Source organism: Pleurodeles waltl, chromosome 11 (genome assembly GCF_031143425.1).
Source record: "Pleurodeles waltl isolate 20211129_DDA chromosome 11, aPleWal1.hap1.20221129, whole genome shotgun sequence".
NCBI classification, from domain to species: Eukaryota; Metazoa; Chordata; class Amphibia; order Caudata; family Salamandridae; genus Pleurodeles; species Pleurodeles waltl.
Window position 1 is genome coordinate 639,487,077 of NC_090450.1, and position 27,565 is coordinate 639,514,641.

Below are 27,565 nucleotides of genomic sequence, written 5' to 3' on the forward strand. Positions count from 1 at the left end.
CATACGACCCAACGTTCCCCTCAGTCTCCCGGTAAAAATGATCCCTCATTTGTGTAGGTGGGCCAAGTGCTTGTGACAGGGAAGAGCCAAAAACATGTCAAGTGCAGCAAAAGTTTTATCGGTATAGATGAGACAATGCTGGGTGGTAGGAATTTTGTGGAATCCTGCAGATTCCGGAAGGTTCCATCACAAAAATGTGGGGAAAATGTGTGATTTCCAGCAAAGTTGGAGGTTTGCAGGGCATTGTGGGTAAGAAAATGGTGCGGGTGCATGTATAACACACCACCCTGGAATCACCCAGATGTTTAGTATTTAGATGTGTCTAGGTCTTGTGGATTTTTCTACATGGCAGCGTCCCAAAGTCCATAAAGTGCAGCCTTCACCATTCCAAGTGGGACGATTTTGAGAGTTAGCCAAGCTCTCATGGCCCAAATGTAAAACCAAAACCCCAAATAATCAAATGTCTTCTTGCTTACTGTGGGATAAGACGTTTTAGTGTGCGGGGGAGAGCTGAAAAACGGTTACCTCCTTCAGTTTGGGTGGGGGCATAACCAGGCCCATGCTGGTTTGTAGCCACCACCCCACTATTTTTTTATTTTAATTCTCTGTCATCTAGTAGACTTTCTGCCCCCCCGGGGTGTGGATCAGGGGTAATTGTCCCATCTGCCCACTGGTAGGCAGAACAACTATGGCCCCATTTGTTTGGGGTGGGGGTATGGCCATACCCCCACCCTCTTATTTTGGAAACAAAAACTTCCCTGGTCTCTGGTGGGCTTTCTGTCCCCGCTTGGGGGCAGATGGGACTTCCAAAAATAGGCCAATCTGCCCCTAAGGGGGGCAGATATGGCCAACAGTAATGTGCCCCCATGGGGAGCGATCCTTACCCAAGGGGCTGCCCCCCTAAAGAAAACACACACATACACACACACCAATCCCTGGAGCCTAAGTAGTTTCTGCCCTCCCCCCACGGGGCGGATCGGCCTAATAAAAATATGTCGATCTGTCCCCAAGGAAAGCAGAAATGGCCAAAAATAAATTTGCCCCCCAGGGGAGCGACCCTTGCCTAAGGGGTTGCTCCCCTTGCGTGAAATTGGCGTGAAAAAACAATTCCGGTGCCTAGTGGTTTCTGCCTCCCTTGGGGCCAGATCGGCCTAATAGATAGATGCCGATCTGCCCCCAAGGGGAGCAGAAATGGCCTAAAATAAATTTGCCCCCCCAGGGGACTGACCCTTGCCTAAGGGGTTGCTCCCCCAGCGTGAAATTGGCACCAAAAAAATATCATGGGTGCCTAGTGGTTTCTGACCCTTTGCGGGCAGATTGGCCTAACAAAAATCGCCCGATCTGCCCCCAAGGGGGGCAGAAATGGTCTAAATACAATTTGCCCCCAGGGGAGCGACCCTTGCCTAAGGGGTCGCTCCCCACCTCTAAAAAACAAAACGAAATAAATAAATAAAATAAATGATCCCTGGTGCTTAGAGGTTAGATCGGCCTAATAACAATAAGCCGATCTGCCCCCAGAGGGGGCATAAATGGCCTAAAATATATTTGCCCCCTTCCAGGTAGTGACCCTTGCCTAAGGGGTCACTCCCCTTGCGTGAAATTGGTGCAAAAAAAAAAATCCCAGGTCCCTAGTGGTTTATGCCCCACTTGGGGGCAGATTGGCCTAACAAAAATCGTGGTCTAAATATAATTTGCCCCCCCCCCAGGAAGCAGCCCTTGCCTAAGGGGTCGCTCCCCACCTTTAAAAACTCCCCCCTCAAAAAAGATCCCTGGCGCCTAGCGGCCTAATAAAAATAGGCCGATCTGCCCCCGTGGGGGACAGAAATGGCCTATATATAATTTGCCCCCTAGGGGAGTGACCCTTGCCTAAGGGGTTGCTCCCCACCTCTGAAAAAACAAAAAAAAAGATCCCTGGCGCCTATTGGTTTCTGCTCCCCCGGGGGCAGATCGGCCTAATAACAATAGGCCGAAAAGGCCTTGAAAAGAATTGCCCCCCTGGGGAGCGACCCTTGCCCAAGGGGTTACTCCCCTTATGCCAGTTTCTCTCGTAAAATAAATCCATGGTGTCTAGTTGGCATTTCAGAAGCTGGATCGCTTCATGATCCGGCTTCTGAAATGCTCTCAGAGACTTCAAAGGGAAGGAAATTCCTTTCCTTCCCTTTGAAGCCTCTCAGGCCCCCATTACATGATCGGAAGAGAAATGCAAAGCATTTCTCTTCGGATCGCGCTGGGGAAGTGGCCTCTGATGAGGTCAGCGCGCGAATGCACGCTGATGTCATCAGACGTCACTGGGGGGGTCGGGGGTGGAAGGGGAAGGGCTTCCCCTTCCATCCCTGCCTTGGGGTGTGGGATGGAAGCCTAGCGCTCCCTCTGAGCTCTGTGCCGGTGGACATAACCATTACGTCCCCGGCACAGAAGGAGTTAATCAACTCTACAGCATAATGTAGTGCTTCCCTGTGGCGTAATTCCAGTGGACTTTCCTCATACATGTAACATTTCAGAAAAGGAAAGTGGTAGATTTAAAGAAAATAATCGGGAGAACGTATTTCTCTCATTGGCTTCTATTGTAGCAGAAGCTATTTCATGTGGGAGACAGTCAAAATAATGCAGTTTTCGGCTTCAAAAACCAGGATCCTCCTGCCAAAATCAGGTCTATTGGGAAAGGATGTGGCATAATGGCCAGAGCTTCTGACCTTGGAGCAGGGGTACTAAGTTCAAGGCTGGCGTCGGCTCAAAATCCTGTGATTCTGGGCAAATCACTTACGGTCTGATTTACAGTTTGGTGGAGGGGGTTAATCTGTTACAAATGTGACAGATATCCTGTCCACAGTATTACAATGCCATAAGAGACTATGGAGATCATATTACGGCAGATGGGATATCTGTCATGATGGTGTAACCCATCTGGCAAACTCTAAATCAGGCCCTTAATCTCACTGTGCCTACTAAAAGTGAACGTGTCCTTGTAAAATGTAATTCTATGTCAGGACTGGAGCCTCCGATTATGCTTCTCTTTCTATTAGTAAATTTTTCAGCAGCCAAGCAAAACAAAGTTTATAATCAACAACACATCCCATGACCCTGTTCATATCACAGGAGCAACCATAGAGCCCTAGCCCTATATAACTCTCATGAGACATAAAGCTTCCTCTTTCTTTACTGCTCCGCAGCCTGTTAACTACCTCAGTTTCTATTGTGTATGTAGATGTGCTTTGCATGCGTTTTCACTTATGCCTTTAAACTTGCTCAGAACACATGTGCGCTGCAGAAGGTTGCCAATGGTTTTTTAGGGAGCGTTTACCCTCCTCATGAGGCGCGCACACTGCCTCACTTTTTTCTCTTTGTGAAGCAGGAGATAGGAGAGCAAAGATTTTGCGGGCGCATCAGAATGAGGGAGAGATGTGTGTTCCAGTCTCAGGGCCTGCAGCTGTTTGGCTCTACGTTTATGACCGGTTGTGCTCCTTCCTGGGCTGTAATATTAAGAATTTAGGCTCTGCCTTATATATATATATATACATTTGTGTAAAGGCAGGTCTCGCTCAACACTTTATTTTTCTTTGGGTTTTTCACCCATATCCTAGGATTTTTTTCCGTGGATTAATCCTGCCTTGGGGAAATTTGTTCAGTATTGCCACCCCACTTCAATTTGAAGTTTATTTGTTGGCAGAAGCTCTATGCTTCCTGAGGTCACTGCTCTTGCAACTTTTGTGCCCTCTTCCTCCATTATGGCTGATTTTGAGGAGGATTCTGGGGAAGGTATTTACTATGATGACTCTGTTGGGTCCTTTGAGCAAGACCTAGTCTATGCACTTGACGCTGGAGTGCGCCACACAGTTAATGTGGCCTTGGCTCAGGATATCCAGCCTGCTAAGCATCACTTATTGGGGTTCGCGGAACAACACGGCTGGCTCCCTAATACTGCGTCTCACAGCGATGTTGACCTTTCTTTTCCTCAAGAGCATCTCAACTCAAATTCAGATACTAACCCCCATGTAGCTGATTTTGAGCAATTGGTGAGATCCTTAGCTAAGGACCACAACTATTGCTCCTCTCAGTCCGTCCCAACTAGGGAAAGTTCTAAGGGTGATTCTGACCGTTCTTCTTCCTCCCAGGGCCCAGAGAAAGAAACTTATCCCCCACCCCTAAATGGAAGATGAAATCATGCCACTCTCAATCAGCCTCACAACCTCTGAAAGTCCTCACTTTCAAGCCAGAAAATATTATACATCCCAGGTGGTCCTCCTGGACACCTCCTTCATTAGTGGGGGAATATTTGCAAGCTCACATTCATCATAGTTTTGACAAAAATGTTCGATCCTGGCTGAGATCGGAATGCCCCAGACCTGATTTCTCTTCCAAGTTCACGAGACCCCTGAGACAGACCCTACTCTGGTGACCTATCTGAAGATATTTTCTAAAGACCCTAAGAAGGGCACTGACCGGGCCTGGTGCGGTTCTCAAGACAAGCTATTGGATGTCTCTGGCCCTCTCACAAAAATTTTGGAGTTAGGCTTTCAGGCCAAGGATTCTGGTACTCCAATTCATGTCAAAGTACTGGTGGGTCGGGCTCAGCGGGCTTTATGCTTTCTGAGGAGGCCAACTGTGCCATTTCTAGCAAAGGCGTTCCAGTCTGATTAAAATGGACCCAAAAGTTTACGAACTTGTCTTCTTCAAAATCTGGACTCTTGGCTCAAGGGTTACGCTTTGGACCTCCTTTTCTCAAGGAATTGTCAAACTTTGCTACCACATATGGGAACCTGGATAAAGCCCAGGGGTCAATTATAAAGGTTCTTTGCCCCCTTTGTACCAGGGCCAGACGCTTTAGAGGATGAGCCTTTGGTTGCAGCTACTAATAAGGTCCTTCCAGAGGCTACCATCATCAATCCAGAGGCAGTTATCAGGATTCCTCCTCCACCTTTTCTACCACTCTAGGCCCAAGCATGTTGCAACCATTTCCAAAGAGGGAAATCCAGAGGCTCCTATCAGGACGCCAGTTCTACAGGTGAGCATAATTTCCCTTTCAGATGTGGTTTTTGGGGGCAGGACGGCACTGTTTCTGTTCCTGGGACCTGAAAGCAATTCAGGGTTTCAAGTTGGAATTTTACGATTCCCCAGTACAGAGTGTTTTCCCTCAGAGAAGTATTTTTTCCTACAAGATCAGGATTTCATCTCCTCCGAAGTTTCAGATCTTCTTGCCAAAGGGGCCATTGTGGAAGCTCCTCCTCACCCTTGCGGTTTCCTCAGTCCCATCTTCCTTGTGGAAAAGAAGGGTGGCGGGTCTCGTTTGGTTCTGAATCTAAAGGATTTCAATGGTTGGATTATTTATCGCCATTTCTAGCTGGAGGGCATCCACTTGTTAAGTGATATCCTACGAGAAAAGGATTGGATGGTAAGCGTAGATCTAAAAAATGCTTACTTGACCATTCCTATTTTTCCTCCTCATCTGTGGTTCCTGCAAGTCCTTTGGCAGGGCCGCTGTTATGAGTACAAGGTTCTCCCCTTCGGCATATCTTCGGCCCCTTGGGGCTTCACAAAGGTGATGCGCCTGATAGTGGAATCGCTTTGAGCCAGGGGCGTTTGTCTGATAATCTATCTGGACGATATCATCATCATGGCCCAATGCCCTCTTCCAATCCTGACTCACCTGCAGTGGCCAATTTCTCTTCTTCAGGACTTGGGCTTCATTATCAACAGTTAGAAGTCCATTCTGATTCCTTCCCAGCGGATGGAATTTCTGGGATTTCAGATGGATTCTGTCCTAGCCCAGTTGCTTCTTCCCCCTCTCCAGATATACAACATATAGAGAGAACTGAAATCGATGTTGTCCAAGCAGATGGTATCTTTGAGATGCATAGCCCGTATGGTGGGTCTGCTTTCATGCTCGATTCAGGCTATTTTCCTAGGTCATGTACAAAAACAAGGTATACACAGTTCCACAACGTAAGTATAATCAGGAAAACCACATTGGGTCCTGATCTAAGGAAAAGATCGTAAAAAAGAGAGAAGAAAGAAGAAAGAAAGCCAGGTCCCTGGAAAATTAATTATTTTGGAACAAGAGCCCTCACTCACCAAAGGTGACATGCTTCATCCTCGGGCTTTGCTCCACGTCAGGCCGGCGCTGCAATGCCTGACGGGCCCCTCAAGGGGGGCTCTTTGCCGGAGATCTTTTGAGATATATGCCCGGTTTAGAAAGAATAGGGTATAGGATTGGAAAAATTCTATTTAAAAATAACTAGAGGTTAGGCAAATTTTATTAAATAGCCTGACGTGGAGCAAAGCCCGAGGATGAAGCATGTCACCTTTGGTGAGTGAGGGCTCTTGTTCCAAAATAATTAATTTTCCAGGGACCTGGCTTTCTTTCTTCTTTCTACTCTCTTTTTTACGATCTTTTCCTTAGATCAGGACCCAATGTGGTTTTCCTGATTATACTTACGTTGTGGAACTGTGTATACCTTGTTTTTGTACATGTATTGGGAGCTCTATACACAGGACCAGGATTTTTCTATCCAAATCTCCCTTTTTCCAAACCCCTCTTTTAGTTGGTTTTTGATATTTTCCTAGGTCCCCTTCATTATCAGGCCCTTCAATGCCTAAAGATCTCCCATCTTCAGAAGGGTCTCAGTTACTCAGAACTCATTCCCTTATCCTCGGAGGCCAGGACAGAGATCTACTGGTGGCTAGCATACATGGATGCCTGGAATGGCGAGCGATCTTTGGCTTGTCTCCAGAGACCGTGATTGAGTCTGATGCCAGCCGTTGGGGTTGGGGAGCCAGATGCGACCTAATATCGCGTTGGTCCTGAGCAGAACTAAACCTTCATATCAATTGCTTGGAAATCTTAGCAGGCTCTTTTGCTCTTCCCCTGAGAAGTTGAACTGTTGCAATCGCCTTCAGATGGACAACATCTCTGCAGTGCAGTATGTCAACAGATTGGGCCTGGCAAAGTCTCTCCTCCTCACATGGATTGCCAAGGACTTCTGGCACTTTTGTTTCCATCATCTGATATCTCTGGTGTCGGAATATCTCCCGGGTCAGAACAACTCGGTGGCGGATTGGCAGTTTCTCCACCTTTAGGACTTCAGCGATTGGAGGCTTCACCCGAAAATCTTCCATTCCCTCCAATGTTTTTGGGGCCCCTTCTTGATGGATCTCTTTGCCTCTCGGCTCAACCGTCAGCTGAAACAGTTTTTCAGCTAGCATCTGGATCCAGAGGCGCTGGTGACCAATGCTTTTCTGCAGGACTGGTCTCCATTCCTGGGGCATGCATTTCCACCGTTCATGATGATCCCCAGGGCCCTGGCTCCATGTTGTCGTCAGAGAGCGGAGCTAGTCCTAGTGACCTCCCTCTGGAGGGCTCAGGTTTGGTTTTCTGTGGTTCTGGAGATGAGTTGCTCCCCTCTGGTTCTTCTTCCACACCGTTTGAATCTGCTTCTGGATCCCTTGGGTCTTCCTCACCGTCTGGTGCAATCACACAATCTGTTCCTGGTAGTGTGGAGAATTTCAGGGAACTTTGGTCTCTCCCAGGACTTTCGTACAAGTCTACTGACTTCATCGCCAAGGCCTGGTCATCTAGCATGCACAAGCGGTACTCTTCTGCTTGGAAGCGCTGGTGTAAATGGTGCGGTGAACGGGGTGCTGATCCATCTTCAGCAGATTGGTCTTCAATTCTAAATTTTTTGTCTTCATTGGCAGCCTCAGGTATTGCCTATAGACCTGTGAACAACTGCAGGTCAGCCATTTCTGTGGGTAATTTGCCTATTGATGACAAACCTGTGGGCGAACTCCCTATTATGTGCAAACTGTTACGGGGATTCGGTTTTCCAGTCCCCCTCTTCTGTGCTATTTTGCCCTGGGGGATGTAAGTATTGTCTTACGTTTCTTGGACTCCTGGACGGCAAATAAATACCTTTCTAGGAAGCAGCTTTCTGCTAAGCTTACAATGCTTTTGTACCAGATATCTTGTAAGCAAGTTTCTGACATGAAGGCTTTGGATCTGTCAGGGAGAGTTTTTTGTCCTGACGGGGTATCCTTTACCAAATCTCGCCATACCAAATGTAATACTAGGTCTGTCTCCTATCCTAGTTTCCCACATAATTCCAAATTATATGTGATGCAATTTCTTTTTTTTTTTACTTTCTTTATTGGTATTTTTATCACGCCTGGCATCAGTCATGATTGAACATTACAATAACCCAAAACATAACAAGCAGTGCATTTTGGCAATTCAATGAAGGAACAATCTCAGAGGCCCGTGCATGGGCAAGGGCAATACATAAAATCTGGATCACGTATCCACTGGAGCTGGGACCCCTGCTTCTCAAGGCACATTAATGCCCAGGTGACCCAACGACCACACATGGGGACCACCGTGCAACACTATTAGTCATCAAACGTTACGATCATAAATAGAAAAAACACTACAACAGTGTTGCACATCACTCCCCCTCACTTGAGCCATCAAGAGAATCATACTCATCCCCCTCTGTAAGGTTGTGTAGTAGGGACCCCCACAGCATTACGGCCTCCGAGGCCCCCCGTCGCTGCGGGTATCACTCATATGCACTTCCTCTACCACTCCCCATTCAAGGAGATCCCTCTGCCATGATGCCTCCCGGGGAACCCGAGCACTCATCCAGCATATGGCCACTCGTCTCTTGGCTAGCAGTAATGCCAGCTGGGCTATTTTATGATGTATCTCGTCCCCTGGGTCTAGGCAGGCCTTCAGGTTCAAGGGTCTCGCTATGCCAGTCCCTTCTGTTATCTTCGGAACCACCTTTTCCCAGTTTACCTGAACCCCCTGCATGTCCAGGCTAGATGCAAAAAACTGGCGCCTAACTTCCCATATCTCGTGCACTTCGCCTAGCACACTTTCTTCACCAGCATACATGCTTGTGCCCAAACTGCGTCTGTTATCGGCTCCTCCAACTCCCTCGCCCACGCAGCATGTGCCACACACTGGGGTGGAACCTGATCACCTCTGACAGCTTTATAAAATAATGAGATGAGGTGTCCCCCTTCTCCCTATTGGAGCAAGCCTCCCAGCACTTAGGATGGCTACGGGGCGGCCGGGAACCCAACCCAAACCTCCTGCGCCACATTTTCCAGCTTGTGCCTGGCCCCACCTCAAAAGTTTTCTGAGCCTCCGGAAACTCAATGAATACCTCCCTGGGGTAAAGATCCCGCAAGTCTGGCAGCCACCGGCCCTTCAACGATCCATAGACATATCGGCGTAGATGGCCCTGAATGGAGCAAGATCCCAAATGCGCAGCTCCCTGTCGAATGGCCCCCTACCCAGCACTTTACCCATGAACGCACCTGATTGCAGCGGTCTTCCCCACCAGATAAGGAGCTCCCTCCTTCGACCTCCCTCCTCTCATCAGTAATTGCACCAAGGCGTCACCACCCAACATACTGAGGAACAACCTCTTCTCCCAATTATCTGATACTGTCAGCCATTGTGCCGCATTCTGTAAATGGGCCACATATTAGTAATGCTGCACATCTGGCAGTGAGAGTCCACCATTCTCCATATCCCATTTAAAAACCGACATTACCACCCTACTACGACGTCCGGCCAAGACCAGGGAGATAAGCAAACTGTCTAACTTCAAGAAAAAGGAGGAATGGATCAGGAACATGGCATTCTGAATTAGATAAAGGCAACATGGGAGAAAAAACATCTTCGCCACAGCTGCCATACCCATCACAGACAGGGGCAGTCGACTCCAAAATGCCCCTGACCCCTCAAGATTAGTCTTGACTTTATCCTCGTTGGGGCATCTATATGTTTCCTCCGTATGGGCCACCCATATACCCAAGTATCTAAAACATTCCAATACCCAGCGGAGGCCAAGCTCAAGCAATCGATCAGCAGAAACCCCCACCAACCTGCCCATTGGAAACAGGAGTGACTTCCCAACATTTGCTCGGAGACCCAAGACCACGCCAAAGGTCTCAAGGGGCCCCAGCAAGACCGGTACCGCCGGGCAAGGGTATGGAAATATATCAATGCATCATCGGCGTATACAGAGAGAATATGAGTAGAATCACCTAGCTTAATTCCCCATCGTTCCATCTCCCTACGCAGCAAAATCGTCAATGGCTCAATGGCAAGGGCAAATAGTAGAGGGGGCAGCCCTGCCTTGTGCCCCTCCTCACCTCCCACTCCTCCGATAAGTCTCTCCCGATTCGAACCTTAACTGAAGGACTGCTATACAAAAGGAGCACCCAACTACAAAAGACAGGACCAAATCGCATTCCCCTCATTACAGCCATAAGGTATGGCCACTCCACTGTATCAAACACCTTTTCCAAGTCGAGTGATACTAATGCCAAGTCGGAAGCACAGTCTATCGTTTCGTGCAATACATGAGTGAGTCTATGAATGTTAAGAGTCGTACTACGTGCAGGCATAAAGCAACATTGATCTTCATGGACCAGAATTTGGACCACCGTCGACAGCTGCGTTGCCAACACTTTGCACAATTTTTTTACGGCTGTGTTGAGCATCGTGAGGGGCCTGTACGAAGATGGGTCAGCCGCATCCCTTCCAGGCTTGGGCAACAAACAGATAACACCCTCCCTCATCGTATGCGGTAGTATCCCGCCGTCCTGAGCCTCAAGAAAAACCTCTAAAAGCTTTCTTGTAAGCGTGGCAGAATAAGCTTGTTAAAACTGCAGGAAATCCATCCCCTGCCGGGACTCTGGATCTGCTGAGGGTCTGAATAGCCACTCTCAGTTCCTCCACATCTAACTTACTTTCCAATTCCTACTCAAGCTCAGGGACCGGCGTGGGCAGCCAAACTCCATCCAGGTAACCCCCAATCCACTCAGGCGGACCTGCCACCCCAGCACTGTACACTCCACGAACGTGCTCCATGAATACCTCCAGGACATTCTGCTGATTAGTTACAAGGTCTGACGGAATCCTCAAGGGGGCTCTTTGCCGGAGATCTTTTGATGTAGAAATGCCGGTTGATGAATGCTAGAATGCGGGATTGGTCCAAAAAATGTGAGAAGTTAAAAATGACTAGAGGTATAAAGAGTCAATGTTTAATAGAGATTAAACTTTTGTCATAGTTAAAAACAATAATGTAGGGGAAAGAAGATTAGTTGTAATGCCTAATCAGCCCTAATCAAAGAAATAATGAAAAAATACAGTCCCTATGGTCAGAGAGTGTGTGGAATGCAAGCACAGTGATCCCTATACTGCCTCAGAAAAGGTCAACATGTTTCTCACGTTTAAAGTCGATAAAGATCAGTGTGATTCGTCAGGACCAAACCTACCTAATCCTCATATTTCATTAAGCCTATAGTTGGGTTACTCACAGGAACCTAAAAATGAGAAAAAAGAAAAGCATATAATGCAATGTCACAAGCAAAGTAGCGTACACTGTGAAGGGGTAGGGAGATTCGGACCACACTGGTGACTCATCCCCTAAGTGAAGTGCACAACAGAGTGAAACAAACACAGACAACAAATATAATCCTTTTAATTTAGAGGAAATATCCTTACCCTCCCCATATTAAAGGATGGGCCCCATTGGCATAGCAACAAGCATCAGTGGTCCAAGCTGGTCTAGATACCTGGGTATATGTAGGTGTAAAGGATTAAGGACAAACAATCTTAAAGAAGAATATCATAAACAAAATAGATAAACTGATTGTTGATAAAATACATTGTAAAATGTAAAGAAAGGTGCAGTAGTCTCATCAACCTATCAAGTGATGTTGATATAAAAAATGGTAGTAGAAGCCCTGTGGTGTCAACTCAATGGTCGGTACTGACAGGTCCCACTAGAGGCGTGGAATTGTCATGAGGGCTTTGTTTCTGATTAGTTCATAGTTCTAAACTGTTGTATGGGTCCCACACAGGAAGTTTGAATATGTAGCCCCATGCGTTGGTACCAATGTAGCCAACCACTCTGATCGTAATGTATGCAATAAATTGGCAGTTCCCACCAAGGGATCAATGTAATATTGGTTACGCCAATGTCCGGTAGTTAAAGTGCATTTAAAACACAGATACCGCCAAGCAAATAGAGTGCGAGACGTTCAAACCCGAGGACCGTCTCACTGTCTGGCGTTGGATGAGGCATGTATTCCGCCACCCCAAGCAGCTAAAAAAGGGGGGAGGAGACAATGTTGGAATAACTTACCAGCTATGCGTGTCCACTCACTGGTGAACACCTACCCCTGCTCCGTGCTCCCGGGAGAGTGATGCGGGAACGCAAGGCTGGTAAATAAGGGAGCAGGCAGTGATTAAGACATAGAAGTAAAAAGAGGACTACTCCTCCAGTTTCAGTATGGCTGCCATCTTAGTGTAGAGTGTAGAGAATGAAAGAAAAAAAGAAATGGGACAGAATAGTCCACCCTTAGCGGCGGCCATCTTAAGGGGAGCACCAGCGTCCTAACTTGGTGGATACTACAAAGACAGGTGTGCTACAGTCAAAGGAGGTTACAGTTTGAGTTTTACCCATACATAACTAAATGTATACTATTATATGGTAAAGAATAATAATAAGTGAATCTCAGAAAGAGAACTTCTAAATGAAATTAGAGATAATGTACATGCCCAAAGGTGTCATAAAAATCTATGATAGAAAGTGCTTTTGACGCAGATATAAGCTCTACGGACACTGTAAGAGCCGGATATTTACTTCATAGTAGGGAACTTAGCGGTGGATGAATTCCAGCCAGGAAATGTCATAGTTCAATCCTGTCCGATGTGTCCCCAGTCCAAATACCCAGCGTTGTTCCTTTTCAAATAGTCTTCTGGTGCAGTCTTTGTTATTTGTCACACGTTCCAGCACTACCCATCTAAGGTCATCAGGCGTATGGTGGAACTCGATATAATGTGTAATCAATTTTGTGGAGGATCGCTGACATTTTATAGTACTGCGATGTTCATTGATCCGTGTCTTAACCATCCTAGTGGTCATCCCAATGTAGTGGAGACCACATGGACAAGTGATCATGTAAATGCAGTTCTTGGAATGACAGTTCGTATGTGTCAGTAACTGCCATTTAGTAGTTTCTCCTAGATCTAGTCCCTGGGTGTTCATAGACAAGGGACAGACATTGCAACCACCACAGGAATGATGTCCTGTAACTCTTAACCAGGATACAGGGAGGGTGGTGCCACAATTTCTAAAAGGTGTAGTTCTGGTGTGTACCACAAGGTATCTAATGTTTTGTGTGTATTTAAAAGCAAATAAAGGACATGCTAAATTCTCCCCTGAGCTGTTCAGAATGGACCAATGTTTCTTAATGATCTTCTTCACACGGTTGCTTAAAGGTGCGAAAGTGGTAACACAGGTCAGTCTGGTTTGGGGTTTGCGTGCAGTTTCACTCAAAAGAACATCTCTGGGTATATTACAAGCTCTTTTTTTGGCCTGTCCGATGATCCATTGTGGATAATTGCGATTCCTCAACTTTTGACTGTGAAGTTCTGCTTGACTATGAAAGTCAGAAATTTCGGTACAGTTACGTCTCAGTCTCAAAAACTGACAGAAAGGTGAGTTCATCCTTAGGGATTTCGGATGGTGACTGTCAAAGAGTAACAGACTGTTGCTATCTGTGGGCTTGTGAAAGATGGATGAATGTAAAAATCCATCAGTCAATACGATACGTAAATCAAGGAAGGAGACCTCTTTAGTGGAAAAATTGGCACTGAAACATAGATGGCCGTCCAGGGTGTTAATCCAGTTGATGAACGCCTTAGCCTGGTCAGTGTCACCCTTCCAAACCACCAATATGTCATCTATGTATCTGCGCCACAACCGACTATTAGAAAAGAAAGGTTGTGAAGATGGTAAGATATGTTGTTGTTCGAAGGTGTACAAATAAAGGCAGGCCAGACTGGGTGCAAATGTACTTCCCATTGAGGTCCCTTGTATTTGATGGTACAGTTGATTTTCAAATTGAAGAAATTCTCTTTTAGAGCTAGACTCGCACATTGTAGAATAAAAGTAGTGGGAGTTTTGTAAGACCAGGGCATGGAACTAAGAGTATCTTCTACTGCTTCCAGAGTGGCATCCTGTGGTATGTTGGTGTATAATGCCTCCACATCCAAGCATATCAACATATCTGTGGTTCCGCTGTTGTTAACGCTGTCTAATAGTATCAAGGTATACTTGGTATCTTTTAAAAAAGTGGAGGTTTCTAGGACTATGGGCTGTAGAAAGAAGTCACAAAATTTGGACAAAGATTCCAAGAGGGATCCTATGCCTGACACAATGGGGCGACCCAGCGGTGGAGTCCCTTTGTGGATCTTAGGGAGCAGTTAAATAGGGAATCCTTGGTTCTTTAGTGTCCTAAAATTTGGCTTCTGAGTGAGTTATCCAGTCTGAGCTCTCAGCCTCACTGTTCATCCCTCGAATTGTTCTTTGTAAATGTGGAGTGGGATCAATCGAAATAGGTTCATAGTACATGTCATCACTTAGTAGTCTCAGGCATTCTTGTCTATAGGAGGTTTTATCCAGGATCACAATAGCACCTCCTTTGTCTGCTGGTTTTATAATGACATCTGGATGATGAGATAACGTGCAAATCGCTTCTCTTTCAATGTTAGACACATTTTATAAAGTGTGGGGTTGGTTGTAATAACTCAATTTCATGGTGCACCAATTTTTCAAAGGCAATTACTTCAATGGGTACTGAGGTAGATGGTGGCATGAATGTGGAGGGATTCCTCAGATTTGTGTCCCCACTGAGGGGAGGAATAGGTTGATTTTTGAAGAAGTGTAAGCGGACCTTCTGGAAAAAGCGGTAACCTCACAGTTAAGGCGGAAGGATTCTTCTTTAGGAGTGGGTACGAAACCTAGTCCTTTATTGAGCACAGACACTTCCACGGATGATAATATGGTGTCAGACAGATTGACGACTAGGGTTTCTTTGATGGTACTACACTGCGGCTTCTGGTTACCATCTGTGGTTCTTCTTGTATCCAATGTACACTCCTTCCTCTTCCTCTGTTTCTTCCTCTGACCCTGGCCCGGCCTCTTCCTAAAAAAGGATTGTAAGGAATCTGTGGTTGTGGTTGAAAGAATGGGTAGGGGGGCCTTTGCCACATCAGGAACTGAGGATATAAAAAGGGAGAGGCCATATCAACAGGGGGAAATTAGTGGTTCCGATGCGTTTTCCTCTTGTCATCACTACTCCAACCATCAGAATTGGAACTATAATGTTGTGTATGAATTTTTCAGTGTGAATCATCTATATCATCCGATGATTCCGAACCACCCTCCCGTTGGTGGTCATCTTTCGTGTAAGGGTATATCTTTTCTCTACTGAATTTTTTTATATCTTTTTGTAATTTAGAAATCTTTTGACGAGTCAGATGCTGTTTAGTCTCATTTAGTCCTGCAGTGATCTCTGCCAAACGAGACTTGAACTGCGTCAGTTGGATGATAATCTTAATAGATGTTTCCATCATAGAAATTTGAATTGTGATAGAGTCGGCCATTCGTTTTGAGGTGTTGATTATCAACACCAGCCGGTCGTGTGCACATTTCCACAAGACTTGTGCTCAATCATTCCGAAATTGTAAGTCTAGTAGAAAAATCCTGGGGACGTTGGTAACAGTCAAACCGTTAGGTGAGATATTAGCCCTAATATATTTCGTCATAACGGTACCATGTAAAACTGTTTTGATTAGATCTTTTTTTAGATTACATAGTCTCTCCCAATCCTCCTTAGAGCATCTAAACGGACCACTGTGATCATCTCCCAATGATTTAAGACAAGACAAATGGTCCTGTGTACGGTACTCCCATAAAGCTTATAGTAAAAAAGAAGTACACAGTTCCAAAACAGAAGGGATACTAACATAATACATAAAGAACTGTCCCTGTGAGTCCGATCACGTTGGAAATAGAGCCCTCACTTACCAATTCGTGACATGCTTCATCATTGGGCTTTGCTCCTCGTCAGTCTGGTGCTTCAATGCCTGACGGGCCCCTCAAGGGGGCACTTTGCCAGAGATCTTTTGATGTAGAAATGACGGTTGATGAATGCTGGAATGCGGGATTGGTACAAAAAATCTCATTTTTAGGTTCCTGTGAGTAACCCAACTATAGGCTTAATGAAATGTGAGGATTAGGTAGGTTTGGTCCTGATGAATCGCACTGATCTTTATTGACTTTAAACGTGAGAAACATGTTGACCTTTTTTGAGGCAGTATAGGGATCACTGTACTTGCACTCCACACACGCTCTGACTATAGGGACTGTATTTTTTAATTATTTCTTTGATTAGGGTTGATTAGCATTACAACTAATCTTCTTTCCCCTACATTATTGTTTTTAACCATGACAGAGGTTTAATCTCTATTAAACATTGACTCTTTATACCTCTAGTCATTTTTAACTTCACACATTTTGTGTACCAATCCCACATTCTAGCATTCATCCACTGGCATTTCTACTTCAAAAGATCTCCATCAGGCATTGCAGTGCCGGCATGACGGGAGCAAAGCCCAATGATGAATCATGTCACCAATTGGTGAGTGAGGGCTCTTGTTCCAACTAGATCAAACTCACAGGGACAGTTCTTTATGTGTTATGTTAGTATTCCTTCTGTTTTGGAACTGTGTACTTCTTTTTTACTATAAGCTTGATGGGAGTACCGTACACAGGACCATTTGTCTTGTCTTAAATCTCCCGATACTGTAGCCCTTTCTGTTTTATTTTTGATAGTTACAAGGTCCCCATACAGTATGCGGACCTGCAGAATAGGGGGTAGTTCCTGTTCCCGTCTCAATATCCATGCAAGGAGCTTCCCCAATTTATCCCCCTCTCTTTGGAGTTGCTGACATAACGCCCTAAGCGTGCACCTGTCTAATGAATACCATGCCAACTGCACTTTGCGATGCACTTTTAGCATCTCCTGTGGCACCTCCTGCAATGTCTCCCCAGAGCTGTCAGAACTGCCAGCCTGCATTCCTTCGCCCCCGAGGTCGCCTCTAGCTGGCGCCGCACTCCACATGTCACACCCATACAGGCCACACGCATGACAGCCTTAAGTGCCTCACAGCCCAATGCCCTGGTAGTCGAAGACTTCCAAATACACTCTAGATAATCCATCAGTGCCCCTGCAATAGCCTCTCGACATGCTGGATCCATTAAAAGATCTGGAGGCATGTGCCAGCTGCATAAATGGTGCCCAGGCGAACTCCACTGCAACCCCAGCAACACCGGTGCATGATCAGATATGAACCGACCCAAATGTGTCACCTCCAGCGAGGACTGCAGATCTATGCCATTCACTAATATATGATCCAGATGACTATAAGTGTTATGCGTCAATGAATGACATGTAAATTCATGACTCTCCAGATGTATATCCCGCCAGCTATCCCTGAACCACAAATCACACATAACTTCTGCGAGCGAGGACGACATCAGCGGTTTAGTGCCATGTCGGGGTGGGTGTCGATCCATTCGGCCATCCATGATACAACTGTAGTCCCCTGTCCATATTATTGGTGTCCCTATACAGCCCTCCAATAACTCTCATAAAGGCATGAAGAATAATTTATCATCTATATTGGGTACATAAATGTTGAGCAATATAACCTTTCTACCATCTAGCATCCTCTGGACCAACACATAGCGCCCCTTCACATCTGCTTACCTATACGTGTGTCTGAAGGGCACCCCAGGTGCGATCTAAGTGGCAACCCCTCTCGCATAAGAATAGTAAGTTGTGGAGTACTGCTGCCCCCTCCATTTCTTCCCCAACCGCTGAACCTCCTCCCCCACTAAGTGGGTCTCCTGTAGGTAAGCTATTTGTATCTTAATACGGGGAGGAATGATTAGAGTAGCCCTTTAAGCCCCGGAAATTCCAGGTCAAGATGTTTGTGTGCTCCGCCATAATGAACTGTGATCTTCACTCAGCCCGGATGAGCTGTCCCATCTCTCTGAACTACCATCCTCCCATGCCCCTCCAGATATTACAGATGTGTATGAATTCACGCATGCACTGTATGAACACAGCCCCTTCTTAAACCTAGGAGCAGTATTAAACAAGCCAAAACACTCAACACCCCCCTCCCTGGACATGCAGCAAAACAAATGAAACACCAATCACAGCTCATCCATAAAATACCATGCTGTCATGACCCACAGCTTAACCCCGACCCACTGAAACATGGCCTACCACTCATAGTGGAGAGAGGCTGTCCCGCCCCCAGATCATATAATGTCCCAACCGGTAACCAAGTATTACAAGTCAAGGCATCCATAGCCCTACCAGCCCCCCTCCGATGAAGTCTGCGCTCACCTCCCGCAGTGCCAGAGCAGACAAGAGAGAACGGATGGAATAAAAAAGAAAAGGAGAGAACAAGTCAGAAACATGACATGCACAGTACATCTAGCAATTGCACAGTCAAGTACCAGTGCCAACAACTACCGCCCCCCCTGTATCAGCCGTCTCCATGGATTCAATTGTCACTTCCTGACGTGTCAGTGCCATTGTGCCATCTTCCTGGATCTCGACCCTGGTCCGACTCGCCCTCTCTCCAAGTGACAACTCCAACTGTCGGTTTGCCTCCCTAAACCACCAGTTCGATCTACGGGTCCCCTATGTAGTTCCATCTTCATTCCTCTGGGGTCTCACTCCCCCACGAGAAACCTTGTCGCATAGCTCCAGCCATTTCCACACATCTGGCATGTCAAAGAAATGGGACTTGCTGCCATGACGGACCTTTAGCCGAGCAGGATACAGCAGCATACAGCGTATGTTCAGCGACCGCAGCTTGACCTTAACCTCCAAGAATCCCTTCCTGGACCCCTGTACTTTGTTGGTGTAATATGGATATATTGAAATCTTGTGGTTGTCAAAGAGAACTCACTCCATTTAACGACTGGCCCGAAGGTTGCAACCTCTGTCCTTATAGTTGAGTATGCAGGCTATGATGGCCCTCAGGGTTCCCCGGGCCGATGGGGAGCAATTAATGTACAGTGCGCCCTTTCGATCGCAAATATTGGAGAAAGTCCAACAGGTTTGAATACCTCTCGCACCCAACTCTCCAAAAAGGCCTTCGTGACCGACCCTTCAGCCCGCTCCGGGAACCCAATAAGTTGGATATTGTTGCGGCAGGACTTGCCCTCCGCATCCTCCACTCTGTCCTCGAGGGTCCCAGCTCTGGATGTAACCTCCACCATCTGTCACTGCAGTGCTTCTACCTCCGTCAGTAGCTCGGAAAATCAAGCCCTCAGTGGTGTGCACCCTGTTGGATACCTTCCCGAGGTCCGCCCAGAGGAGACTGACTTCGACTGCCACTGATTCAATCTTCCCATCCAGGGCCTCCCTAGATCCCTGAATCACCTCTAACAGGGCAGGGGTGGTGTATAACTCCATGGTGTTTCCCTGCAACGGGCCGGTCGCTTGCTTTTACCCATCAGCGGGGCCCCAATGGGCGCAACAGCCAATATTTGGTAGCAGAATAGGGCACAGGGGGTGAGAGGCAACCCCCGCCAGTCCAATAAGCCCTGGTGACCACCAGGTGTCTGCAATCACGTGGTTTCACCCCCTCAGCTCTGGTCTAACAACAAGGACACCTCTGCCTTTCAAGGTGGTCTAATGGGGACCTGGGTCCCAGCACATCTTCAGGGCCCAGTGTATCCTCTCCAATGTCAGTAATGCCGCGCCACTCAGGGACCCCCACAGACCAAGTCCAGTCACCTTCAGTGGCCGCTCCCGGAAGTGCCTCAGGCTCCAGGTCCCAAGGGCCGGTCCCGCCTCTGCCTAGGGCCCTTGTTGGTCTTCAGGCCCCACAGCCAAGGCCCGCCCCATCACGCTCACCTAAGGGGCCCTAGCATTGCCGCACCCCGTCCTCCGCTGCAGAACCGGGCAGCTCCAAGCCCAGCTATGCTGCTCATCTCCATTAGCCCTCTGCACTCCAGCAAACATGCGGGCACACCCGCACTTCAGTCCCGATGAACCGGGCAGCGCACCACGCAGGCAGAGGGAGACAAGCTGCTTCCACCTCCGCCATGTTCTCCTCCAGCCCTCTCTCCTCTCTGCTGCTCCCTCCTAGGCTGCGAGCCTCGCCCGCGACAGGCTCTGGCTAGAGCCCCCAGCCAGGCCGACACTCCAGGCCCCGGCTGCAGCCCCCAGCTAGGCTGCAAGCACCAGCAATGCGCTCACGGGCCTCCGCCACCAGCAGAGAGCCCCACAAAATCACAGGGGTACCCTGGGGGGCCCCAGCTATCGGCGATCCATCAAGTTTCCAGTTGGGCAGGATTACTTGGAGGATTTTGTTGACGCGGGAGCCTCTCAAAGGTGTGTCCTGTCAGCCATCTTGCGTGGCCACGCTCCTCCATGTGATGCAATGTTTAAAAGAGTACAAGGTGAGTACTGATGAATTTTGTTCTGACATGTGTGGTCAGTTGTTAATTTCTCTACAAAAAACCTTTTCGTCCTTCTCTTCAGCCACGTTGGCCAGATGGATGCGGTGACTGCTGAGTGAGGCAGGTATTGATACATCTAAGTTTGGGGGCTCATTCTGTGAGGGGCCCAATGGCATCTACGGCTTTTTTGTTTGGATTCTCGTCTTGAAGACATTTTGAAGGCAGCTGACTAGTTGTCCGAATCCACATTTAAATCTTTTTACTATAAGACTATTTTGGATATCGCTTCTGCTGTTACCGATCAGCTTCAAACTAGCATAATCGGAGCCTCCAGTCCTCACATAGAATAAAAACCTTTCTATCATTCATGTCAAGAATTTTTCAATTCTATTAAGGACACCGAGGCAAGGATTATCCCACCCTATTGTATGTCTTTTGAAAGCTGATTGATGCATTGTCTCATGTGATGTTTATTCTCTTGATATTGTTGAATTGAATGTTCCTTCTTTCCCTACCTGATGAAGTTATGTTGTGGTTTTGAAGTTTTTTGGACCAGCGTTTATGCTATGTTTATTCTTTCTACGTGAGAAATGAAGATCAGTGAGCTTGGGTCTTTCTGGATGTCTCTGGCATGTCTGCCTCTACTGTTTTCCGGGATTGCTGTCCCACATCAGAGTCCTACAGGTTCCTTCGCCCTGGCTTGGATCTTCTGTGCTCCGGTTGAAGTTTCAGTTTTGTTTTCCGTTTATCCTGCCGTTTCAGGATTTCTTGAGGCTGTTTATCTGTTAGGTGGACTTAAGCAAAGAAAGAGAAGGCTTTAGGTCTCATGAGACTTATATTGGGCTAGGGCTCTATAGTTGGTCATGTGATATATACATGGTCACGGGTTGTGCTGTTGATTATAAACTTTTTTTTCATTGGCTGCTGAAAAATTAAAGCATAGAAAGAGAAGCATAATCCTTGCCTTCGTGTCAGGAATACAATTAAAAAGTTCTTGATGCAAATGCGAAAAAATATTTTACTGTGCTCATGTAAAGTGCTCCAATACCTTCCAGTCGATTTTGGACTATATAAAACTAACAAAAAAATGTATGGTGTCTAAGGGCCACTCTGATCCTTCACATATAGTACAATGGAGTGTGACATAAAAGCGCACAAACCATGGAATTGGCACATATAAGCAACATGAAAACTTGACAGCTAAAGAAAGCGTGACAGTCATGCACCAATGTACTACAGTGGGGTTTACGTTTTAACATAATTCCTGTATTTAACGAAATTACACTCAAAGTAAATTTTACATCGCAACCCAACATTATCGCCACATCCCGTACCCACGTCCCTCAAAAATAATGACTGAGACGAGGACAATAGGGCCTAAGTAAAATCAGATTTTCCGGTAACCAATCACGTCTCATGCGTTATTCGAGTGCTAATTAACAATAACAATAATACAACAGTAAACATTTCTGTAGGTACAGTTAGCTTGCCGCTGCTATGTAAATTGTGCGCCATACGCGATATATAACGGCCACTTGCAGGCAGCTACTCCAAAGAACTGTTCCTTTTTGAATACTCGTTTTTTTTTTTTTCTTTTCCTGCAGCCACCTGCCTCACTGCACTCCATGGAAACCATCACGCTACATTTTTGGCAAAGTAAAGTAGCGTCATCGCCGTTTCGCCCTCCCGCCAGAACCGCCTCTATCCTCGCTACTCGAATCAGAGACGAGATTCTTTCGTTTGTAAATCTGTCGCGAAAACCCACTCGATGGTGCCAGATCCTGGCGTGACAGGCTTACGCGCGCGCGCTTGTTGAGAAACACGCACGCGCTCTATGCTTCTGCGAAAGATGGCAGAACGGAGGGAGGGGGTGACAAGGAGAGAAGTGAAAGAAGGGAGTGGCGGCTAGGGCACGCATGCGCAGTGTTACCCTGCTGCACAGTTCTTTATTGCCACAGTCTCTGAGGCTGGTCTGGCAGCAGAGGATAGAAGCGGGGGATTATTTTTTAATGTTTTTATACCCCCTTTTGGGATTTTGCCAAGGGGATATTTTCCATCCTACACAGAAAGCCTTCTTCGCAAAACCCCTTATTTAATTAAAGAAAAAACCCGGGTGTGCATCTGACCCTTGGGGGAGCCCGTTGCATCGCATTATACAGTGCCCCCTCCCCAAAGATGTCTTACCAAGGGAAGAAAAACATCCCTCGCATTACGGTGAGTGGGGGCTACTGCATGCTGGGAGGGCGGTTATATTTTGCATAAGGGAGGTGTCTTTGTGTTGTGTGTGATGAGCTAGGCTGGGCTGGAAGGGATGCAGGAGCGGAGGGTAGATAACGCAAGATGGATGGAGTAGTCCTGTGAAATCTCTGCGTGTGAAAGAATCCATGGAGAGTACTAAACACACATACATACCCCGCCCCCAAGTGGGAAACCTGATGACATTTGTAGGATAATAGTACAAAATAAAAAACGAGTGGTTTGAGGCATCGTGTTTCTGAAAGAAACATTACCTGCGACGGCGGAACGTTCAATTAGGTGGGCAAGAAGGTGATACTATTTCTTTTAAATGATTACTACTCTTGTTAAAAAAAATCCCAGATCAGAGGAACAGACCCAATCTGTAACTTTTTACATTAACATACATGGGGTCCGATACAGACAATATAATCAGGTGGTTCAAATATGCAACATCGAGGGCTTGGGGGAGGGTCGATTATCTGCGTGCCTACTTACTATATATGGCCCTCATATAAAGTAAATATTTAGGGAAGAATCGACCTACGGGTCATGAGAATTTTTAAAACTAAGGTCTAGGGTAGTTACTGTGTTTGGCAGGGGACACGGAGGAGGCATTACTTGGGGGATGGAGTTGTGGGATAATTTTAAAATAACAATGCCTGCTGTTCATATAAATCACTTATTGCCGAGGGAGAAACAAGGAGTTCTTTATTTGGGTAGGAGGGTCATTGTTTTCTTTTTTAATGTGTATACATGCTGTAACAATACAATTGTACTGGGGGACGTGCATCCGTTTTGGGAAGGCATAAAGGATGACCAGCTGTTGGTGTGTGTGTGTGTGTATGTATATATATATATGTGTGTGTGTGTGTGTGTGTGTGTATATATATCATAAAAACCCAACAGTTCAAACTGTTCGCCACCATAACCACATTTCAAAATAGTGAAATGTAGAGCTGAGCTAGACTGTCATATATTATTCAAACGCCAGTCCTTACTTTTGCTTTAAAATGCTGGAAAAGGGAGATATTCGTCTGCTACAAACTTAAAACGATTACAGTGACTCCAGATTAATTATATTAACTTGAGAGGGGTGTGGCAGTAGGTGATCGGCAGCTGTTCCATTTCGTAAGATGCGTGGCCCTTCCGTCAAATAAATGCTGGAAAGCAGGAGGGGGCGACATCCGCTTGGTTTAACAGAAAGGCTTGCAGCTGCTGTAAAATTAACATTATGGAATGGGGTGTGTGTGGGGGGTGGGGGGGCAGTACTGCATTATTTGGTTTAGGTTTGAAGCTAGAAAGGTGAGTACTGTGCTATACTGCAATTCGCCCTTCCCATTCACACCAGCCTCCACACCCCATGGCCAACCCTCAGGTCAGCAGCAGTGAAGGGCTTATCAGTGTCATGGTGTATAGCTGAATATGAGATGGCGCCGAGTAAAATACCAAGTGTTCAGTCCCCGAGTGTTCATTGAATAGCTGTAGTACAGTGTGCCATTAAAACATGAGAGGTGGTTTATGAAGGATGCATGCAAATGGATGGGGGTAGGATGCAGAATGCCGCCTTGTGTACATAGCCCAGCGCTCTGGAGGCTTGCACGGAGATGTACTGCTCCGTATAGGAGCTTTATTCCTGCATACAAAGAGACTGCTGTGATGCTAAGGAGACGGGCACCGCTACCGAGCTGCTCTTCCAGCAGGCAGTGGCGCTGCATGACAGCAGAGCAGATGCTCTGCTCCCGTTTCCAGTCCTCCGGTGCAGGAGAACAGACCCGATTGCAAGACGCTGGTTCTTCGTTCTACCTAAGCACCATCCCGTGGCCCTGTGCCAGCAGTCGCTTGGGAGTCTGGCGCGAATGCTGCATTCTAGGCACGAACATTGTTCTTTCTATAGTATTTCTACCATTTATTGGTCCTTGGTTCTTAAAGGATGTCTTCACCAGAAAATGCTATCCGTTTAATGTTGGCTTCTAGAACATGCCACATAGCATCTGTTTGTCTAGGTTTATGCATTTGGACCCACATTGTCTCTCACCAGGGAGGCTATACCCGAATGCTGAACGTGTTGAATGTATTATATAATTTGTTGTTGGTAGGGCTAGGATTTCAGGCTTGCTAGCTGCTCGACTTGTCGTCTTCCATGTTTTGAAGACGAGGACACACCCAGCATTCATTTGTCACGGGGTGGGAAAAGGATATGTAATTAGCGATTGGCGGCACTCTGAATTTAGAGGCAGAAAAATTGTCTTAATGCCAGATTTTGTGTCGCTTCTGGATTGCATCACTTTCGACCGCAGGCTTTGGTCGCATGCTTGTATTTTATTTTGATCTGCGATGAAGACACTAAAGCACAACTGGAGAAATAGTGCGACGCTTCTCAAAGCGTTGATTTTAAAATCTACATTATCTTGGTCAGGTTGTCCAAATTGGTTAGTCATTCAATTATATTTTAGGTTTATGTCTTTTCATTTGACACGAGGGAAGTGTTCGTTGATCTGAAAAATAAAGCATTGTTTTATTTGATATGTTTTCTGTGTATATTGTCACTTTCTAATTTTATATAACTTGGTTTTATGGTATCTCTGGACTGCTTCAGTTTAGCCCATGCTTTTTCAGCCTGCCTCTTGACTGCTGTAGTAAAGCAATATAGTCAGCTGAAATTAAGGATAGAAAGATGCTTTTGGATCTTCCGCAACATAGTATCCTGGTGTCATGTTAAGAATGTCAAAAGCCTGCGTTCTTTTTCTCGTGTCCATAATGTCCAGGAGTTTTGGGGTCACCTACAACCGACTGAGGTCACCAGGATCCATTCAATGCTTTAAGGGTTTTGGAGTATGAAACCAATTATTGAGTGTTTCTTGTATTTGGGTTTAAAAAGAAAAGATGTCCCAGATCCTTCAATAGTTTGAATTTCACATAGTAGGACAGTCAACTTGCCACTAGCTCACTGCTAACGGATATTACATGTCTTTGGGCTGAATACCAACGCTGCATTGTCTAGAATCCACCTCAGGCCTTAATTTACCTTGAGACACTCTATTCCACTATCTCACTCCTGCAGGTCTTTATGCTTTGTTCCTTTGTCAAGTTTGTTGTCTTTCTCTTCCTTTCCTCCTTTGTAAGCTTTCTTTTTTTTCCTCTCTTGCTCTCAGGAAATGTCTGATAAGGAAAAATAAATGATGGTCCCGAAAAATAGGTGCCAGTGGGCCCACCGCAACCACTAGCTCAAATTAAGCCCTGTTTAGTCGCTATAATGGAGTGTTATTTTTGGTGATGTGAGAACGCTAAAAGTTACTGTTTGCTCATGTCAGATCACTGGCCTGCCAGATGGGAAGTTGGGTTGTACAGTGGAGTGATTTCCAGTTGGTAGTATCTGGTCCTTCATTATGGCTGATACCTGCCCAGTCATCTAGTGGGCGAAGACAGTGCCCCAGTTCTTTTCTCAACCAAATCTGGGGGTGCTCAGAAGTAGGGTAGACTGCCATATTAAGCCCTTTATCAAAATATGTATTCAGCAAGAAAACATAAACGGTATCTAATCCTTTCTTCTCAAGACCTGCATTATGTCTGCTCTGGGAGTTGAAAGTAATGGGGCCATGCTTTGAAAAGAGGTACTATACAGAACCTCTTTGTGGCCCTAACAATCATTAACAACTGAGCTTGTATTCAGTGGTTGGGACTAGGGACACTCCTAAAGAGAATACAAGCTCTGTACTTTCCTACTACCAGTGTGTGAGGACAGCTGGCAGCTTGAAAATTCTGCTGGGCACCTTTCATCGATGGTCGCATCAGTTTAGAAGCAAGCGTATTTATTCCTCAGGAGGGAGTTAAGCAGATATCAACATTGATCATTATTTGTGTAGTCGGTCTATCCATCATCACTTTATTTTGCTGCATTGTCCAGTGTACCAGAAAGAGGAGCACAACAGAAAACTAAGACATTTGGGGCTTTAACTGTGATCATGGAAAAGCCTAACATTTATGCTGGTCTTTGCAAAGCACATTGAGGTTATTGGCTGTTCGGCCTGAGGGAAGATAAAAGGTACAGGTGTAAAAGGCTTCGCTTAATTACAGAAAATAGCTCCGGGTACATTCTGTCCTCTTGCACCATTGCACACTGCGTCATTCAGAAATGGGACCAGTCTTTACTGGTGACATTTGACAGCGGAGCAGCAGCAACGTATCCTCAAAGTATAGGCAGATTCATATAATAATATCTCACATCTGGTGCTCCTTAACCACCACAGCCTACTCCATTCTTCAACTGGCCACCATTCCTGACGCCATTTCAAAATGTAATACGTTTCTTTGCATGCTGTAGGGTGGGATGGGTTGGTGTTCTTGAGTCCAGAGGCTATCAGGGCCCCTAATGGTAATTGACGCAAAACATCCCTTGCTGCAAAAGCTTAATGTAGACAATACAAAGTCTATTAAAAGCTGAAAACGTCCTAATGAGTGTCAGAACACTAGATTCAACTTTTAATTTTTGGAAATGCTGTCGGGGTAAAGCTCCCACAATCGTATATTTCTAAGATGGGATACACTGTATCGAGTAGCTAGATTAGTTACATTTCGGAGTGCTTTCAGTTTTCTGCATGACCAGTGAAGCCCAATGGACCTAATGGTGACATTGATCCTCTTTTAGCAATTGCTGCGTAGCCCTTTTTGAAGGGCATTTGCCTCCTTGTCTAACATAGCCCATACATCAGCTTTAAATCCAGCTTCTTTTTCAAGCACAGTGCCCCTATGAGATGTTCATAGCAGTACAATGTATAGATGGATGGAGCTTCCAGATGCACTGTCATTTCCCTCCACCCATGGCGCTCCGTCCTTTGTCCATATCTCACCTTCATGTGCCCCCTTCTCCATGCTTTCCCATACCAACTTCCTGTCTGCACCCGTCAGTCTGTGTTCACTCTTCAATTTAATCAGGGCACAGATATTTATCTGCTGGTTAACTGATCCCGTCCTTG

At 46.2% G+C, this 27,565-nt stretch overlaps 1 protein-coding gene across 3 annotated transcripts in view; it reads left to right on the forward strand.

The window, feature by feature from the left end:
- DPYSL2 (dihydropyrimidinase like 2) overlaps positions 1-27,565 on the forward strand; it is a 377,715-nt gene that overhangs the window by 149,642 nt on the left and 200,508 nt on the right. Inside the window, exon 1 of one of the 3 annotated variants that reach the window (XM_069214159.1) lies at positions 22,178-22,568. The exons of 1 other annotated variant lie outside the window; for it this stretch is intronic. In XM_069214159.1, coding sequence (XP_069070260.1) covers positions 22,530-22,568 — 39 coding nt within the window. In that variant the 5' untranslated portion in view covers positions 22,178-22,529. Of the gene's footprint in view, positions 1-22,177; positions 22,569-22,880; positions 22,902-27,565 lie in introns of those variants that run through there. One more of the 3 variants, XM_069214161.1, reaches the window with a different exon arrangement.